General features: G+C 39.7%; 1 protein-coding gene across 7 annotated transcripts in view; it reads right to left on the bottom strand.

Moving 5' to 3' along the window:
- The window catches only part of kcnip4a (potassium voltage-gated channel interacting protein 4a), a 123,628-nt gene that overhangs the window by 2,690 nt on the left and 100,577 nt on the right, over nt 1-20,361 (bottom strand). For 5 of the 7 annotated variants that reach the window (XM_044021410.1, XM_044021409.1, XM_044021412.1 and 2 more), the window contains 3 exons: nt 5,351-5,475; nt 751-820; nt 270-340 (listed from right to left, as the gene is read on the bottom strand). In XM_044021410.1, the coding sequence (XP_043877345.1) occupies nt 270-340; nt 751-820; nt 5,351-5,475 (266 nt within the window). Of the gene's footprint in view, nt 1-269; nt 341-750; nt 821-5,350; nt 5,476-6,508; nt 6,605-15,442; nt 15,515-20,361 lie in introns of those variants that run through there. The other 2 variants (XM_044021414.1, XM_044021413.1) reach the window with 2 other exon arrangements.

A 20,361-nucleotide genomic window follows, 5' to 3' on the forward strand; every position in this document is an offset into this window, starting at 1 on the left:
TGGCCGCAGGTTACATAATGCTCCAGTGGAAAAGCCCGAGGGGCTTGTTGAGTTGAAATTTTAAAAATGCCACACTTGACGTGGGCGCCAGATGGAATTTACCTCTTTTTAATTATGTTGAAATTCCATAGACACCGAGTGTGACTCATATGCCAAACTATGGGAGGCACCGTCTTGGATTCAGTCGAACGACCCACATATTCATCATCGTCGCACCTGGACATCAAATACAATGTGGACAGAAAACGGAAACACAAACGGACTCTCACCTCAAAACTTACAGAGCCATTGTGATCTGTATCAAACGCATTGAAGAGGAAATGTGCATATGTCGACGCATCTACGAGGAGAACAGAGATAAGAAATCCATTACATTGGTACAATGGCCCAGTACACAGCAGTTGCATCTCTTTTTTTCATGATGAGAGATGAATGATAACACTATCATGTCTGAACAGATACATCAAAGCCTCTGAATGTTTCCTCTCTCTGACTCCTTGGGTGAAATCTTTACATAATGATGATCAGTGCCAGTGAGTAAGTGACAGTCCTGGCTTTATAAAGACATGATGCTCTTCTCTTGTGTTGTTTCCCACTGTCCCTGCCGTTTGCTTTGATAGAACTTTCACTACAGGTACTTCAGATGTTAGGGGAGCAACTTGTGAAACACTGTCTTTTTAAGTACAGCACACTAGAGAGGAAAAGAACTCGGCTACACAAGACGGGGGAAAAAAAAAACCCTCCACAAACCTCCTTGTGGGAAGAACTGTGAGTAGATGTCTTTGAAAGTTTCTTCATTGACGACTCCACTGGGGCATTCCTGCAAGACAGAGTAGAATTGCACAAACAAATGAAAGAACATAGATGAAGGCGAGGTAAAGTTAACATGGACAACTGCACTGAGTGTTATTTGCATGTCGTAATGAATCAAAATCTTTAGTGCTGTTTACTGTAATATGAGCTGTATGCTCATGTGCAACCAAATTATATCCAAATAGAACCCTTTAATTTTAAAGGTCGCTCCTATGCCATCAAATCCACTTTTCAGTGATGTGTAGAATCTACCGTCATATCGACGACAAATCCCTGCAAACTGACGCGAGTTCCGTTTGTGTTGGTTTGTTGACACTGCGAGATGTGAGCCTGGAAGTCGACTGAACAGGGAGTGAGTGGATTTTACATGATCCAGTCTGTCCCTGCTGCTGAGCTAATGTTAGATTAGCCAGCTGACTGGTATTTTGTCAGATGACATTTTAAATACGCAGAAAGATGACGCTCTTATAAGTCGTGCACATGTATAATTTCACTTCCAAGAATATACATTGAATTGTGCAACTAAATCATTCAGAATCGAACTGAACTGATGTGAGATTGAGACCCATGTTCAATTTGGTGGTATTAAAAATCTAACTCGCTCAAGGCAAAAAGATATTTATCCTGTACAAAGCCATTCAAAGTCACTCACTTAAGGTTTCCTGGCAGCCTTACTCTTTATACTCTTATGGAGCACTTCCAAGAAATATGCTTTGTGTATCTGCAAAGGCGAGCGCCATCCACAGACATAATGGAAGACCTTGCTCAGATCAGCACGGTGATTAAGGTGGGTGAGGTTTTTGCAGGCTGATTTTCTGCGATGTGTCAGGCTGTAGCTTCAAAGCACACGTGAATCGAATGAACAGGGAATATGTCCATCCATAAAGACAATGTGTAAACTAGGCAATCAAAGAGGGCAGACTTCACCCCGTTCACGCAACAAGCCTCTGTTTGTCCGCGACAGGGTCAAAACACACAGACAGAGCCACCAGAAGTAATAAAAACCACTTCTATGGCAGAGGCTGGAAGGAATAGAGAGTAAAACCATATCCTATTACTTCACAAAGATGAGGTCAGGACTTTCAGGGAAGTTAGGGACATAGAATGAAAAGGAAGCAAGGCACCCAGTTCCCCATTGCTTGTGTGTGTGTTCACTACTGGTGTGTGAAATAAGGATGGGTTAATACTAGTTTTAATTCTAATTCTAAAATGTTCCAATCCAAGTGAGAAACCTATTCTTCATAGCAGACAAATGGACTATCTTTTGGCTGAAAGCAAAACAGGATGTGAGTGTGTGTGTGTGTGTAAGAGTTATAAGAAATTGAGTATAAGAAATATTTAATTGGAAATGTGAGCTAAAACGATACTAAAACACTCAAGTCATTGCTTCATAAGGACATCATTTAAGATGAAAAGTCATTATAATTTGCAGATTTAGATCATCGTTGATCCATTACTGTAGCCTGCCAGGAAGAAGAGATTAAGACAATTATCAAATCGATAAACTGTGTTTAAAATGTGTTCGGTCGTGTTTTGGAGAATGCACTGTGTGATTTTTATGTGCTTTCTTGTTTCTGTAAGTTTTGGAAACTCGTATGGTTAAAAAAACCAGATCGGTTTTCGACTATTGATGTCTGGTTCAGCCTGTGGGGGAGCGTGCGGCTGCTCGTCCATTGTGAACGGATGGATCAGAGTCACAGCGTGTACGTGTCTTTCTTTTCTATCACCCCCTTTTACAGGGGGCGCTACATGTGTGCATTTTTACATTGTATTACGCAGATGAGAAATGGTCTTATATATCTAGTGTCTTATATTATTGTCATTTTTTACTGCACATGTGATACTCTTCATTTCTGAAAAGCCCAGTCAGGGACAGGAGTTGCAAACTAGCATATTGCTATAGTACTCTATGTGCACTTTATGTCCACTATGTCTCACTGCATTGTCCCTGATAAATGAAGACTAATGGGATTTAATCTTTTGTTTAGAGACAAATTTAAGTGACAGCAATCTCACACACAGATGGATGCCTTTAAGCATCTGCAGTCCCGGAAGTATTACTTCAGGTTAATGAACACATTGAAATATGATATTGAAAGTAGACATCATAACAAATGAGGATATCAAACTACATCCAATAAAAAGTCAAATTTCTCCACGATTATGACATTGTTTACATTATATATCATTGCAGGGAATGCAGTCGTGAAAGGAAATGCTACGCAAGGAAGCACAAAGTGAGGAGAGGCTGTGTGTGTTTGTACACAGATGGGCCATTACAGCTGTAAGCCCTCATAACACAATGATTAAGTGGGACAGCAATATACAAGTAGCTGTGTTTCAACCAGGTCTTCTTTTAACCTTGCTCAAATATTATAACTGTTAAACCAGGTTTCACGACAGAATTCATCGAGTTGCATTTTACCTTTGACTTTCAGCCTCATGGTGACACAAAGTGATCATTTTCACCTCAATCTTAGGTTCAGTGAAATATTTAAGGTCACATCAGGGTAATTAAAAGCTAAAAGCCACGACCTCAGCCAGCCATAATGTTCTTTACACAGATCAATCATTTCAACATTTCTGAAAAGATTCTTTTCTCTGCGTCAGTGAAGCACTCACAGTCCAATTAAGGACATCTTCATTTCTACATTTTAAATGTTAAGTTCTTAGAGATAGCTTGTTGTTATAAGAATGTGTTATTATTTCCCACACCTTTGTTTACACACATGAAAACCAATATAAAAAACAAAGAACAACTCCAGGATTAAGTGGCATGTTCTACGGTGATAAGAAATTAAGTTTCCCTCTTGTCCTTGGATGGTGTCCCATTTCATCCACAGCGAATCTCATTGTAGGGTCAGGAAATATATTTGTACTCATTTGTTATGCTTGATGAATTAGCTCAGCCGTGAAAACAAAATCACAAATACAATCTGTGAAAAGCAAAACCAGCCAGACGTGAAATTCCTTTCCGAGACTCCTGAAGCGATGCAGCAATAAGTGACACGGGGAATGAAATAAACCTGTGAACAGAGACATTATTACTGACAGAAGCTGTGCGATCTTAATCTAATGCCTGAGGAATTGCCCTGTACTGTGAACTGTCGAAGCCCAGCAGATTTAGCCAAACATGAAGACAATACTGTGTTATTGTCTCAAGTGTCGTGTTAAGGAATTACCTTTGATTTGACCTCTGTTTGAATTCCCCCTTGTGACAAAGATCCAAAGCCAGAGATCTCCCCCCCCCAGCTTTTCAGGACACACAGCTGACAAAACTCTGGCACTACAAACCAATAACCCCTCCTCCTGCCACCTGCATTAGATGCATTTGCCAGATTTCTCATCATTGGAACCTTGCCCGCTTCAATTAGTCTGGCTGGCCTTAAAAGGTTGTCTTTATTTGGCCAATGTCACTGGGTTAAGGAGCTGTTTGACCCTGGCGGTTAAAAGAAATGAGCTGCACTATGGAGATAGTGATGGACAGAAACTATTCAGTGTAGCTTCAATTTCAGTACCATTACTCTTCCTTTGTCCAATCAAGTCTTCTGTCTCAACAACATCAGTCTAATGGCACGGGAAAGGTGTGAATAAAAACGCAATATTAGTTATTGAGGGATCACCAAAGTTAATTGGTGAAGTGGAATTAATGTAAACTTCCGAGCAAACTTTTAAGATTTGTCTGACCTGGTGGCGGCACTACAGAAAAAGTGTGGACATCGACACAGTCACTCGGCTTCATCTTCTCAGGGCCATCAATGTCTGCAGGGAGTTTCACGGAAATCCATTTAGTAGTATTTCTGTCTGAACCAAAGTGATCCCGAGAGCCACACCACACTAAAAAGGTCTTTTTTTGTGGAAAAGAAAATAACCGGAAGTGTGCTGACAAACATATGAACTATCCACTCCTTCATTGTTACAGGACGACAGGCACACATTTAAAAGGCCTCATTAGTGCACTTCTTACCTCTTACTTCTTGTCTCAAGTGGAAGACGACTAATGGGCAGCCTTTTCAGAGACTTGGCCGAAGCACAGCACGGGATCGACAGGAAACTGAAGCCTCATGGGAATGTCATTATCACAGGACTCGCGCTATGCTATACTCTTTCATTGCCAGACAATTAGGGTCATCTCATTACAGCTCACAATATATGTGTAAATGAAGTAGGGTGATTTTATACGTGCTGCCTCCCAGGAGCATGAACTGGATTGCTCATCACCATTTTTCCCTGAATCAGTTTGACATACAACACGACCTAATTAGCCCCTGCACTGCTAACAATGTAGACAAACGCCAACTTGCTGAGGTAAACAAAATTTGTCCTGGATAACATTTTGCGCACAATACAGGCGAGTCAGCAAAACACTATTTTTTAAATGACTGGTTATTTATATCACTGAACAGGCATGGAAGTGTAGAAGGCTATAAAAGTTTTTTTTTCGACGTCCAACAAAAAGGGACAGATTAACACAGTTTACTGAGCTGCGCATTATATTGTATATGGCGCTGAGGCCACACAGTGCTGTGTAACTTACATTCTTGAAGCCACGGTAAAGGATCTGTAGTTCCTTGCGGGAGAAGCGCGTCTGAGCTTCAAGCTGCTGCAGGCCCTCGGGGCGATGGCGGACTGTAGACAGTTCAAGCTCATCCTCAACGCTGTCTGGAGAGGAAGAGGAGGAGGAGGAATAAGGTCAGCTATGAAGAGATGCATGGTTTGTTGGAAATGTGCATCTCTGAGGGTTTGACACATCACATTAAAAGGCCTTCATCCAAAATGTCACATTTTGCCAGAACATGGCTAAAAATTCTACTTGACCTTCCCAATCAAAACAAACCAGTTCATTATATTAGGTCCTTTTGTTTTTCATATGTTGTGAGACAATACACTCCTGAATGGCCTCTTCTCCTCAACACCAAACAGCAGAGGGTAATTAGTGTTGGCGAGACCTCAGAACAAAGTCCTGGTGACACACAGCCTCTTCATGACAGAGGGCAGCTGAATCCTGTGAAACTTTTTTTTAATGGGGGCCTGTAACGAGAACAGCTGCCATCAGTGACCACACCGTCCTCTAAGAGCAGCGTTTGACTTGTCTTGCTGGCACAGGACCTCTCATGTACCTGAAGTGTGACACAGAGTCTAAATGCCTTATTAGCCCCAATGGTCTTATTGTGGCTTGAAGCCAAATTATATTTATAAATTATTTTTAATCAGACCGCAATTAACCAGCTGCTATGAAGCTAATGCTTTGCATTCATAGGTTATGTACAGTAAAATAGCCGTTTGACCGCAGTTGTAAAGACATGTTTATCTACCGGATTTAATATCAGTCATACAATATACAACAAGAATAAACAAGGTGTTCACCAAATGAATGTGATATACAGTTAATGGAGGAAGTTAAAAATACTTCATCAAGGCCTTGTGGACACAGACAAATACTCAGGTATTTTTCATGACATCATTTCACACATTCAAAAATGCTGTTCACCTTTGCAACGACAAGAGCAAATGTTGTGTGAGATGCTCACGACTCATGCAAATGACTACATCCTATATTTATCGTGTCCCTCCCATACAGGGAAATGCAACTGAGAGGAGAAGCAGAGATAGTATTTTTGAGAAGAACCAAGGAAAAAGAAGTGTCACAGAAAGAGACAAGAGTGAGTATGAGAGCCTTGGAAGAGCCACTTGCTTTGATTACTGGAGGATGACTTTTTTGATGTGGAGCATGGAAAGAGCCTCATGAGTCGAGCTCTCACCCCGCGCTTGTGGGCAATCTGAGGGTAACCTGAGAAATACAGCATTAGGTTTTACCCATGATGACTAACTGGACATGCAAGAGTGTTTTTATTTCCTACAGTAACATTTAATTTACACATACGACCTCATATATTTGGTTCCTCAGGACAACAACACAGTACTTTACTATGTAGCCCATTTGCAACATCTGCATCAACTGCTTTGGTGTTATTTTTGTATTCACGCTACGTTAAAATAAACCAGTCAACAACTGATGGATAGTGGCTCAAAAATAAGCACTGCAGAGATTTACTCCACTTTTGTTGCCGACACACAAATTAATGAGGTTAATTCTAACTAAAGTTAACAAGTTAAGGTTTGAAGGTTCTTCAAAGGTGTATTTTTCATAAGTTTGTCAACAATTTGCTTTACTCACTGCATGTTAGTGGATGTGAATGCTATCGTACTACGCTCACAATGACATGGCCGGTGTTTCAGCAGGCAATGTTTACCAAGTTCATTATCACTTCAAGTCATGAAAAAGAAGTGCACTGGGTTACATGACTTATTAACAAGTCTCCTGACACACTGTAGGTCAGCAGTGTGACCGACGCGCTCTGAATGTGATATGGTGACTGTGTGACCTCATGACACTGTGTACTTTAATATTTCATCAGGTGTCACGTCTTTGAACACACAGTCAAACGAAACCGTCTTTTTTTACCGTCACTGCCATAAAGGGGCTTAATGATGTACGCATTGCCTTCTTCTCTGGTATAAACTGCATGTAGCACAGCTGTGAGGTATGAAAGCCATGAAGCCAAAGGTTTACATGCTGATTGATTAACAGCACACAATTCCACTTCCCCTCATGCTCCTGGCTATTCTAAAACATGTAGTGTAATTTGACGGCAGTGGCAGGTGTTCAGATGAACCGCAGCGTGCTGAAAACCGCTTGTCAATCACATCTGGGCTAATTCAAAACGCTGAGAGTGCAGGTAAAAAAATACAGTAATTGCAGAGTTTGAAACAAGCAAACCTTTAAACGCCAATGGGTGTTGTAAGAGGACTCTATAAACCCGGGATATAAAGAGAAGTGGTTACCATTACATCATAGAATAGAGACGGTTTTAAAAAGGCCTCATTAATCTGCACCTTCGTCTGGCAACACTACAGCGGTCCAGCAGAAAAGCTGGCTGTGAGTGGGAGAACGGCTCAGTGGGAGACGACCGAGCGAGACAAAGATTATACGTGAAAATAATCTACGGGAGAAATTGAGTTTGCACGAGCAGGTGGAAAAACAATCAGTAACCATTTGCAATAATGCTGACATGACATTAGCTTATAGCAGCCACAAGCTGTGTAAAATTAACTGTATATATATATATATATATATATATATATATATTTTAAGTGCTGTTGTATGTGGTATTGACACACACCAACTGAACAGGGCATCTAACTCTTTTATTGACCTGCCTGGAAGCAAGATAATTGCTCTTATTGACAATATGGCTGCCAGCAGGGACTGAGGGAAAAACTAATCACAGCCATTTAACAAATTCCTCACCTCACTTAAGTCTAAGATACTGTATCTTAACAATATGTTTGCCATTTTACTGCTCCTACTTGTCACGGATAGTAAGTCAGATTTGTAAACTGTCACCACACGTCTTTTGTGTGTCACTTGGTAAATGACACACGTTTACCAAATAAGGCCACAGCAGACCTGTGTCCCAATGAGAATTTTTAAACACAAAACACATGTTTGAACTTCCTCATGCACAACTCCCTGATTTAAAATCAGCATGACAGCATACTTGCCAAGGTCAGTGTTGATAAAGTGTCAATATCTAATACAACCACACCACAAAAAAACTGTATTATTTCATAAATTCTCAGTTTGAGGAGGGCAGCTTGGCCGTCCTTGTCCTAAAACACAATGTCTTGTCAAATATCTTTTCAGCAGGCAGAGACGTTTCCAAGTACAAATCTGCCATGATCTGCTCTCATTCTTTTTCACCCTCACAGCATCTATTGCTGTTTATTGCAGCACAGACAGGGAACAGTTGGTTAAAAGTTCTTGGCTCAGACGTGGCAAAACACGGTTGACTCTGTCTGTCTTGCTGTCAGCCTGAGGCCAGCTCTTATCACCTTCTGTAATGAAACAATAACTTAGAGATTTAGACAATGATGGGGCTCAGGAAAGCTCTCATCTGTCTGGCACACACCTGGGCTTAGAGGGAACACCTCCAGATGTTGCTTTTGTTACCAAGATATATTAGTCTCGACAGCAAGCTGGCTTTATTTATCGGTGTTACTGTACTACTGAGACATTCATAGGAGCTCAAGGACAGAGGAGTGAGCCTCAGAGGATTTTCCAGCAAAATGAGTTTATGATGTTGTGCATACACTGAATGATAGAGCTGAATCAAACAATCTGTTACTAAGAGAATTGAAAGCATGACAGTTGGTGAAAAGCTGAACTAACATGTCAGCTATAAGGGTTATTTCTAACGTGGAATAAAAACAAAAACAGTGAGTGACATGATGCTTAATCGAGCAGGAAAAGAGCATGTGGTCATGTCTGTCTGATTAATGTTGCCCTTTATCAGAAACTGAATCAGAATACTTTATTAATAACCCGGGGGGAAATTGTTTACCACAAAGATCAAAATTTACAATTTTCTTGGTAGTGAATTATGTATGGGCCACACGGTGGAGCACATGGCTAGTGATGTTGTCTTGCATGCAGAAGTTAATCGGACATTCTGAGTGTGAATGTGAGACCGAATGGTTGTTGGTCTCTGCAATGGACTGGTGACCTGTCCACCATGTAACCCGCCTTTTTCTTTGTCAGGTAGGATTGGCTTCAGCTGTCATTTACCTCAAAGGTATAATGTGTTGTTGTCCTGAAGAATCAACAATAAAAAGCAGGAGGATTCAGCAACACCTTGACACTTTACAAGTTACAGATTCGTGCAAACACAAGAAATAGCCATGCCATACTTTTGCCTTCTTTGAAAAAAAAAAACCCCAAATAAATAAATAAATAAAAACATCTTGTTGAGTGACAGAGTGATAATGGCAGGTGGTAGCTGAAGGAATAGTTCATCAGAAATGCAATTTATTGCCACGTCGGAGTAACAAAGCAGACTTGGCTATTTTGCCCAGCAGCAACATAAGAGAATGAACAAACAAAGAAAAACACCTCAGCAAAACAGAATCACCAAAGAGAGTGGTCGCAGCTTTGTAGTCAACACAAATTGTCTACTACAATGATATCTTCTTCATCAGTGAGCTGACAAAGCCAAAAACCACAACACCTGGACCCCGAAAAAGGAGCGTGCGAGTGTCGTACGTGGCTGAGTCATTTATCTCAAAGGTTAAGTCAAGCTAAAGGGCACTAAATCAATGGGATCCATGAACTGGAAAAAGTGGCTAATAAATATTTGAAATCAATAAATCTCAGGTGAAGTCTGTGCTCCTCAGCTTGCCACATCTTTGTTGTTGTAAGAGGGTGTTTGTACATAAAATAAGACTGACCTGGGGGGGCCAGATAGTATAAATGTATTCAACTAATAGTGTAGGGGGAAAAAGCCTCACACTTGGTTTAAGACTGAGATGATAGTAATTCAATTAATCTATGCACGGAGAAATCTTATGTTCTGTGAAATTGGCTAAAACTGTTTCTAATTGCAGGCGTTTTTAAAATTCATCAGATACAGCACTCTATTCCCACTGTCTGTCCTTCGCTGAGCTATTACAAGCGTTTATTTCCGACTAAAATAGCTGCTACATTGTGTGCACGTTAACAGCACTTGTGTTTTTGTGTTTTCACTTCAGCTCATCTCTGTCCCTTTAGCACCAAGGAGGCGGGGCTTGCAAAAGTAGGCCACTACTCCAACGGAGCACAACTTATCTTACCTTAAGGTTGACATGATAGAATTACAGGCAGCAGCACCCAGTGTGAGCCTCTACAGCTGAAGATCTATTTGGACAGTGGCTCCTTGTTACATTTAATAGCTGAATTAGCGTAATTGACCGGAGTGTCATGACCTTTAAATATTAAAAAAGTATAATCTTTGTCTTTGAAAATATATGAAGGCACTTTCCCATTCATTCGTCATTTCCCATGCCACTAGAAAGGCGATTCATCGCAAATAGAAGACATAGTGCAATCAACGGACCATGTACATGTGGTGTCACATACATACTTCTCATTCTGGTCCATGATTAGCAGCTTGAAACAGAAATATAACTTCCAATCTTCATCCTGACAAACGGAAAACACGAACCAAACTCAAAACTGATTTCATCTACGGTAAGCCTGAGCTCACTCCTAATAAAGACTCCTTTAAGTCACGGCAATGTAACAATCAAACACCAATCTGTGGGTATCGAGTTCATCGCATGGCTGCACTGTGTCCACTGCTGCTGTCCATGTAAGGGCAAAATATGCAGACATCAGTCAGGTAAACGACGACAAAAGCAGCATCTGTTAGAAAAGTTACTGACGGCCTTTGATCTGACGTTACGTTTTAAGAACTTTTTTCAATTCAATTCAAGTTTTAATTACATTTTTTTTGGTTCTATCATTGCTTTATAGACACCTAGACTTTTTTCAAGTCTTACGGATTTTATCTGGCAGTGCACACCAGCGCTGCCCCCCAATCTGTGTTTGATGTTTCAAAGTGTTTCCGAGTTCAGAAGTAACTGATCATGGCAGAGAATTTAAACTGTAAAACTCAATATTTTACCAAGTTAGACGACTTGACCCGCAGCGAGATTTGATTGCAAAATGTTGCATTAATATACCATCATCTGACACTTTTGCAATTTCTTCCTGACAGGACTGATTTATTAAATCTATTATTATTCGAATACATTACATTTGGACATGTTCGCGGTCCTCACACCAGTTATCAAAGAGAGTGGTTGCCATTTGTTAATGTCTTCTGCAGATCTCAACTGATATGTTATCGTCAAAATCAGGATTTAGTCTCTTTCTCAAGAAGAGCAATTGCATTGTCATGTGAGGGTTAAACTGATCAGTTGAAGGATGCTTTAATACGTACACAACCTACACCCCAACCTATCAATTCATCTTTCTCCTTGTTCGTGGAGAAATACAAAAATTACTTCAAAAATGGCTTTGTTGATACCCTGATATTCAGTGTGTCAATGTCAGTCAGCCTCACGATCCTTCTGACTTTTTGGGTTTCAAGCAGGAAGTGTCAGAAAAGTTACCACAGAGATAACTGGCTTGTGGCGGCCAAGCGTTCATAGGGACGTCGCTTTTTGATCCTTAGATGTCGGCTCTTCCTATCATTGTGAAGCAGAATTCACCAAGCGTTGGATTCTTCACCCACTAATAGGGAACGTGAGTTGGGTTTAAACCGTTGTGAGACAGGTTAGTTTTACCCTACTGATGATGTGTTGTTGCAATAGTAAAAAGTATATATATATATATATATATATATATATATATATATATATATATATATATATATATATATATATACACATATATATATATACATATACACACTCACACGTATATGTATGTATATATATACACATATATATCTATATCTATATATACATACACACATATATATATACATACACAGATCATCTACAGAAGGTTATAATGTCATATCGTCAGTCACAAAAGTGCAAAGCCAAGGCCTTTTGGCAAAATTAAATTAAATCTAAGCTAATCACTAAAAGAGCCAGCAGGGCAGGAGGCCAATACTAATTATATCAACGTGCAGAGAGGGTGTCTTACTTCTACACCTTATTCCAGTATTTCTGTCTCAAGGCTATGTGTTGTTTTTGAGCACACAGGGACAAACGTGACAGACACACAGTGAGACAGGGAATGAAGATAGCGCATGAACAGTGTCTGGCAGCTTGAGTGGCATGAAGGTAATAACAAATCTGATCTGCCGACCTGCAGCTTCACAAGCATTACTCACACAGGCCACCGCCAGGCAAAAGAGCAGCAAATTAAAACAGGAACATAATACTTTTCCAGTTGGTTCAAGTAATGATTCAGTCAACACCATATCATTAACAACACATCCTTAAATACAGCATGTAAGGCCAGATAAGGTAGAACTAATATGTGGCAGAAAAGACATTCGATATGTAATTGAACCTAAAATATTCGGGTGAAATAAGTTGATGTTTAATATTGCCTACATGCTCAGGGGATTTCTTCACTTATGCTTCACTGAAATGGGAACTCTTGGATGTAAACACAAATCGATGAGCACCACTGTGAACTCAGCCTTGTTTAAATGGAGCTAAGATATTGTTAATGTACACGTGTCAAAGTGCTTCCTCGGCTGGAGCAAAAATCCTTTTAGAAATATGCAATACGATATCTAATAAGTCAACTGTGAGAGGTCGAATGGAAGTGCAACAGCATACATCATGCTTGCGCATACAGATTCGCCAGAAGATATATACGATAAACCACTCGCCTTCTTTGCAAAGGCTGACTTTGCCTTCCCTGAGGTGAAATAAATTCCTTTGTAGCATCAAATATTTCCTAATGCTCCAAAAACAAATTATAGCTGACATCCAGAATACCAGCAGTCCCAACAGTGAACATTTGCTGATTACTATTCAGCTTTTGCAAGTATTAGATTTGCACATCCAATTCAATAAAAGAAAAGTAATTCAAACACAGTCTCCACTGTGCAGTGAGAAAGGCTCATCTCATATCAGATACATCAGGAGGGAGGGAGATATAGATCTGCCATTTGGTCCCATTTTGTAGGCCCAAATACAAATAAGCTCTACATGGTTGAAGCTGGAGCAATATGTCATATACTGTACAGTATGCTATTTAATAAAGCAGACTCCAGGGCCTCATGGAAAGAGGCAGTAAAATTGACTTAACAATGGTAGGACAGAAAGGTAGGGTCACTGCAGGGTCCCTCTTTCAAACGAAAACCAAAAGGGCAGACAAGTGTGCAATCATCTTGAACTAAAAACAAAGATTCTCATTTCAAATCTTTTTGGTGAGATTTAAATGTACTTGCCCTGGGGCATGACAACAACTTTGTAGCATACTGCCAATTATGAGTGCAAAAATATACCTATGTTCACAACCGTATCAAATTAAAAATCCTCCTGATTTCCTGTGGTTTAGCTTGAATTCCAACTGTTTAGTTGAGATACTGAATAGGGATGACTCAATACCAATTTTGCGTCCAATACTGGTACAGGGGATTTGTTTTCATCATATGAGTGTGATACAGTCTTTTACATCTTTTAAACACTTTAGCTATTGCAAAGACATTTGAACTGATGCATATTCTACGTAGCTATAACCAGCCAATTCAATGACATAATGTTATGATTTGCATACCTCACCCATTGTGGTGGAGGAAATCTCTCTTTACAGCATGATTTCTGTGGTTAGTGAAACATTTACATTATATTTAGGATTAAAGAATCATAAATGGGGCAACATGGTGTAGTGGTTAGCACTCTCGCCTTGCAGCGGTTGGAACAAGGGCCTTTCTGCATGGAGTTTGCATGTTCTCCCCGCGTGTGCGTGGGTACTCTCCGGGTTCTCCGGCTTCCTCCCACAGTCCAAAAACATGCAATGTGGGGATTAAGTAAATTGGACACTCTAAATTGACCGTAGGAGTGAGTGTGAGAGTGAATGGTTGTTTGTCTCTATCTGTGTGTGGCCCTGCGATGGACTGGCGAACTGTCCAGGGTGTACCCCGCCTATCGCCCGATGTAGCTGAGATTGGCGCAGCACCCCCTGCGACCCTCTGGTGGAGGATAAAGCGGTTAGATGATGACGGACTGAATCATATATGATTTATCTTTTTTAATTTTTCCTGAAATTTGATGCAGTCATTTCAGCGAGCATTGGACTTTCTTTCTTTTCTTTTTTTTTTTAAATTGTCGCCGAGGTTTTTTTCTTTCTTTTTTTAGGAATTGCCCTTGTGTATAATATTAAACATGAGACAAAGTGCCACCACAACCCCCAAAGTTTGTTTTGGAAAATTGAGACAAGGAATCAGCAGGAGACCTGTTCTTTCCAAACTTTGCTGAAATACAGCAACAATAAGAAACCAAGTGTGTTGTATGCACCTCTATCTGTGTGGCCCAACACCAAAGCTTATCAACCCCCATTGCAATCTTATCTTCATGACCCATGTACTGTATGTCACAACAGCAGCACGAAGCCTTACATATGCTTGGTCACACTGGGTACTGATCTTAATATCTTTAAGGGTACCAACTAATTTATGGTTGAAATACAAATTACATTAAACAGTGCCATATTTAGGTTCCCCGAGAGCCTACACTGACACACTGAGTCAGGAGTGTGTTTAAACATTTGAAAAGTCAAAGTAGTCAGTGTTGCTACAATATTTATAACGAGAAATGCAAAGCTGGACCATGTAACCAGAGGAAACACAGCCGCTGCCAAAGAAGCAAATGTTCCACATATGATGTAACGTACTATCAACAATTTCATCATCATCTTCTCATCTATTATTGTCAACAGGTACTCACTACTATTGCTATAAGACTATGGCAATATAGACTGTGTATAAAAATGGACGTAGTCTTGGGGTTGTAAAATAAACTCCTGTTGTGTAGCATTGGGTCTGGCGATCTGACTAACCCCATGTCAGTTTTTGAAATCAGAAATTTGCAGACGTCACCTGCTGCCCATCTTATTTGGTGGAATTAGCTCTCAATCACAACAGTGCCCAGTCATATGTGCTGTGCTTCATCATCTATTGCCCTGGGAGTGGGACCATAATTTATAAAATTTACATCATGTGCTGTTGATCTGGAACGAGCAAATACCAATTCATTTCCCCGTATAGTTTTTATTTGGAACCAGTTGAGTCGTCCACCTGGTGACTAACTGTTACCTCCACCCTACTTTCCATACTTCACTTTACAGTCGATGCAGCACAAGCATTTTGGATGAGATTAAATAGGTTGTGGAAGAAGAAGCTGAAATAAAACGCATTAGCAGCAAAGCTTTCATCCATCATTTGTGTCACTTACTACAGATTGTGCGTTGACAGGTTCAAACAAAACAATTTTATGGAAGAAATGTTTGTGTCTTTAAGTATAGAAGTTAAATCTTTCAGTCTTGAGAACAAAGCCATACAGAAAGCTGTTATTTAACGCTCTGAGTGAGTGAGTGAGTGAGTGCAGTGAAAGAAAAATCAGGGCCTGGACGCCAGGCTTCTTTATAAAACAAAGCAGGCACTTACCCTGACCATAATAACTGACCCTTTAAGACAAATGTCCCTTTGAATTGTTTCAATACATCTATTCCTTAGAAACGTAAACAGAAAGATTCTCTCATCCACGAATACATTTAGAATGGTACAGAAAAACCAAACAAACCTCAAAAAGCAAAGAGCAAATCTTAAGTCATTTGCTTCCGATTGCATCATCCATATACGAGTTGTTGACAAACTCACATCAATGCTACCAGCCGCTCTGAAAAAAAAAGCTTTAAAGAATTGGTGGATTTTACTCTGAGCTATTGAATATTTTTTATTTCACATACACAATCTAAAGACCCAAATTAGTACAAAAACTAACTTTTCTCTAAAGACCAAGATGTCCAAACCAGGTCAATATAGCACATTGCGTGAAAACCGTCCTTAACCAGAATCACAACTATTGACATACAACTGGCTGAGAGGGCCGCTCACTTCCTCACTTAATTACTTATATGACAATGAGGCCTTTCCTTGTTATTATAATTAAAAGGTCATTGCGAGCCGTTTCACAGACAGAATGATTTATGTCCTGCTGCACCATCCAATTTCGTTAAAACCTATAAAATGATGGGATGCCCTCCCCCCCAGAATTTTGTGCATCTTTTTATGCAGCCTATAACTGTTCATGTTCATCTTTGATAATCCGGTAAAGGGATGACTATTGTTTCAAGAAATGGGATTCTTAACCTTTGTTTTTTTTTTTTTTACGGCTTCACAAGCGATGATGGATGATAGTTTATCAGATTTATTGCAAATTAAAACCCATCCCTGCACAGCAAAAGGTCTCAATACACTATAGGAGCCACTGGTAATGAGATTCACAAAAGCTCCCAGTCAGCACTTTCTAATCCAATACCCCACTTCTCTTTACAGAAGTTCAAACAACTTTCCCTATCACTTTATAAGGAATGGGTGCAATTTGGGCAGAGTTAGAAACAAAGGAAAACAATCAAACCCAAGCCATGGAAATTAGAGGAGACTATAAAGCCTAAAAATAAATAAACAAACAACAATTCAAATAGCAATGGTGGGAGGGATCTACTGCATTATCCATGAGAACCTTTGTCCTTGGCTTAATCATGGAAAATATTGTTACTGGATACAACATGGTTATTCATTTTGTTGGCTAATTAAAGTCAGGAACATGCTGAATAAGCATAGTTGTCGAATAGCCTTGATTGGAAATAAATACCACATGTGCAGCTTCAAAGCTCTGGAGACAGCTGAAGGTCTGTCTTTATGAAAGACTCAACCTTTTCCTTCTTTATAACAACACTCTAGCATTATTTCATTAAGATACAGATTTAAGATCCACGACACACCAACACACCACTGTGTGAACATAGCAATTAATGAATATCGCAAAACCCAAGCGCATATTCACATTTGCTAACAACGGGAAAGAGGAACTGTGCACATAACACATCATCCCTGCGCGGTTATGGCAAAGAGCTCATAATTAAAGACATCTTTTAAGAATATAACTGGCCTCCAGCTCTTTCCTCCACAGGGAGCCTTTAAATGCTGCAATCATCCATAGCCGATTCTCGGCTCAGAAGCATCTGCCGTCCTCCTACTACCAGAATTTATCATCTTTGATGTTTTTTATCAGAATTGATTGCTTGAGTGAGACTTGCCCTTGCTTACCCGTCTCAAATTGACAGGTTGAGTCCACTTACTGTCAATAAGCTAATCCACCGTGCATTTTTTTCCTTCAAAGACACCAGCGGGACTGATAACTTGGGACACTCTGGCAAAGGTTAAGTCAATCATGTCACCGCTCTAAATAGGAATCATGGAAAATAGCCAAAGGGTAATTGGACCAGTTGATTGTTGTCCTTTCAATACATTTGTAAGTGGGTGCACAATTACAGCTTGTGAAAGACCTGGAGCTGAGTCATTCTTTCCATATTTGAATCTTCTACCTTTGAGTAATAATGAGATGGAGCTCGTTGAATAAACTGACGAGGTGTTGAAGACAATAAGAAAAATGTCAACATGTCAACACTTGATTTAACATAGAAAACAATGCCAAGGTTAACAAGGTTAAAATGTAAATAAAGTAAAGACCAGGCTTTTAGTGTTTCAGATTTCTCACTGGTAGTTTATATATTACTATTTATCTACTATGGAGATCCATAAGCAGAGATGACTCTTATACTGTTGGTCCCCACTTGCTGTAATTATCAATGACAGACACGTCAGAAATGCTTGATCACAACTAAATGCCACACAACAAAAATAAGGACATAAAGCTTATTCATACTGTACGTTTGTATCAAAACAAATAAATCAATCAACAGGCTTGTTTGATACTTTTGTACGACGGAGTATTAGGGCCGAACTGAAGGCAAAATAATAAAGTCGTAATAAAACGAGAATGAATATAACTTGATTTCCTCCAAGTCTGTGTGATTCTTTCTTCCAAACTGACTCTCTTTCTTTCACAAATCTGTTCCTAAGGTTCTGATTCTAAAGATGATGTGGTGCTAATGTGACAAACATACCTGCATGCTTGCAGCTTTGTCAGGCTGCAGGTTATGATAAACATGTTGAACATTTCAATGTACATAAAAGGTTTGATTTGTGTCCGCATGTGCCTCGATCCCGTTTTTGGGGTTCGGCATAGACTTCCATACACCATCGTCTCACTGGTCCCCCACAGACGTGACCTGGTTGTTGCTGTAGATACCACAGAGCTTAGCAGTGAGGGAAAGCAGACGAAACACATACAAATCTTTGCCGTGAGGCCCATGAATCACAATGAAGGACACAGAACCTGACAACGTTGTAAGATGAATGTCAGCACTAAGACTCTCTGTACTTCCACTCGATAAAAGCAAACAATGTGTCCAAATTAGCTGAATGAGGGTGTGCAAGTCCGCTCAGCACTTTGCAGTAATGACTGTGTTGTATATCAGTGTTAACTGTGATAAGTGTGAGCAGTAAAAAAGAGAGAGGGAAAGAGGGAGAGAAATGAGGAATAAAAGAAATAGTGACTTTCATGCGACAAAGGATAAGACCAAACAAATCAGACGGGAAAAAGAGAAGATGAATCACTTCTGTGACAAAAAGTTATCAATGATCGACGACAGAGGATCACCGTTAGAGTTTCCTTGTCACGTTGAGCGTCCACTTACAGCTGCAGTGGTGGCTTAAAACTAGACTTTAAATATTATTATAGGACATTATTTGCCCATTTGAACTTGGTGGCAAGAAAATGTGATAAATGTGAAAAACCTGATGCATAAATTCATCTGTTGACTAAATAATAGCCAGAATGTTGTTGTTTTGCTGCTGTCAAACACCCAGATTTAGTGCCAAATGTTACTGTTAATGTGACACTGCTAACCAACTTTCTTTTTCTTTTTACCAGGTCTGATGGTTACAGTGTGTGCAGCACAGAAGTGATTTGTATACCAGTCTCTTTAGACCACTTATCCTCTACTCAGGATAAGTGGTCTGTTGCTGCTCATATGCTGCAGTAAAGGCTGAACAGAGTACACTACTCCATATCCCAGCTGATAGACTCCCTCAGCTTTAACTACACAGAGACTTTTTATATGATGCCCCAGTGGAACTGCTCAGGTGGCCGACGGTAGAGGGATGTGACCGTCTAGGGCAGCTCCCAGCTGTGAACGTGTCAAAAGTGTTTGAATGTTTGGCAGAGTATTTACGCTCTGTGAAGCACTATCCCAAGAGGTTCTATACAAACGCAAAAGGTGAAAACGTTTATTTTTTTTGATGTTGTAGAGGATGGCTGTAACAAAAAAAAAAAAGAGGTTTTTGTTCCAAAAACGTAAATGATACGGCTGTTGGATTCACATAAAAAGTGAAGCACTTGTTTGTGGTCAGGGCAATCACTTTAAAGCCAAAAGGAACAAGGTCCAAATGTGGCACTTCTTTGTATCCAATAGCATAGGACTTGGATATATGAATATATAAAAAAAAAGACATAGTGATTAATAATTGATTAGAATTAATACAGTGAATTTGATGCTGGATTCAGCTTTTTTAAATATGAACATTTGAAGTTCCTCTTTGTCTTGTATATAACACATGTTCTGTTATGTATATGTTATATTCAATATGATAAAGTAATTAATCAATAAACAAAAATTGCTAGTTTGAGCAATACATCAGCTAAAAGGCAAACTCACATCACACACTGCTGGCAAAGTCATGGTTAATATAAACACACTTGTGATGAGATGAAACAATTGCTTCATTCTTTAAAAAACTATTTTCATACTTAAAGAAAAGAGAAGAAAGTCCACTAATCTCTCATTTCTATGCTCCTGTTCTTCTCCTGAGCATGATTTCAAACACAAGCATCCCATCGATACCTGTATTGGCAGCTTGTCAGATAGCAAGTAATTACACCGTGAGACACCTGTGTGGAATACAGATCAAATTAACTTGAAAATCAGCCGGCGTTGACATCTCCGTTATCTCATCATGGAAAACAGAAACGTTTAGAAACGCAGCGCGAGGAAACAAAACAACTTTCACTTCG

This window comes from Solea senegalensis, linkage group LG3 (genome assembly GCF_019176455.1).
Source record: "Solea senegalensis isolate Sse05_10M linkage group LG3, IFAPA_SoseM_1, whole genome shotgun sequence".
Taxonomy (NCBI): domain Eukaryota; kingdom Metazoa; phylum Chordata; class Actinopteri; order Pleuronectiformes; family Soleidae; genus Solea; species Solea senegalensis.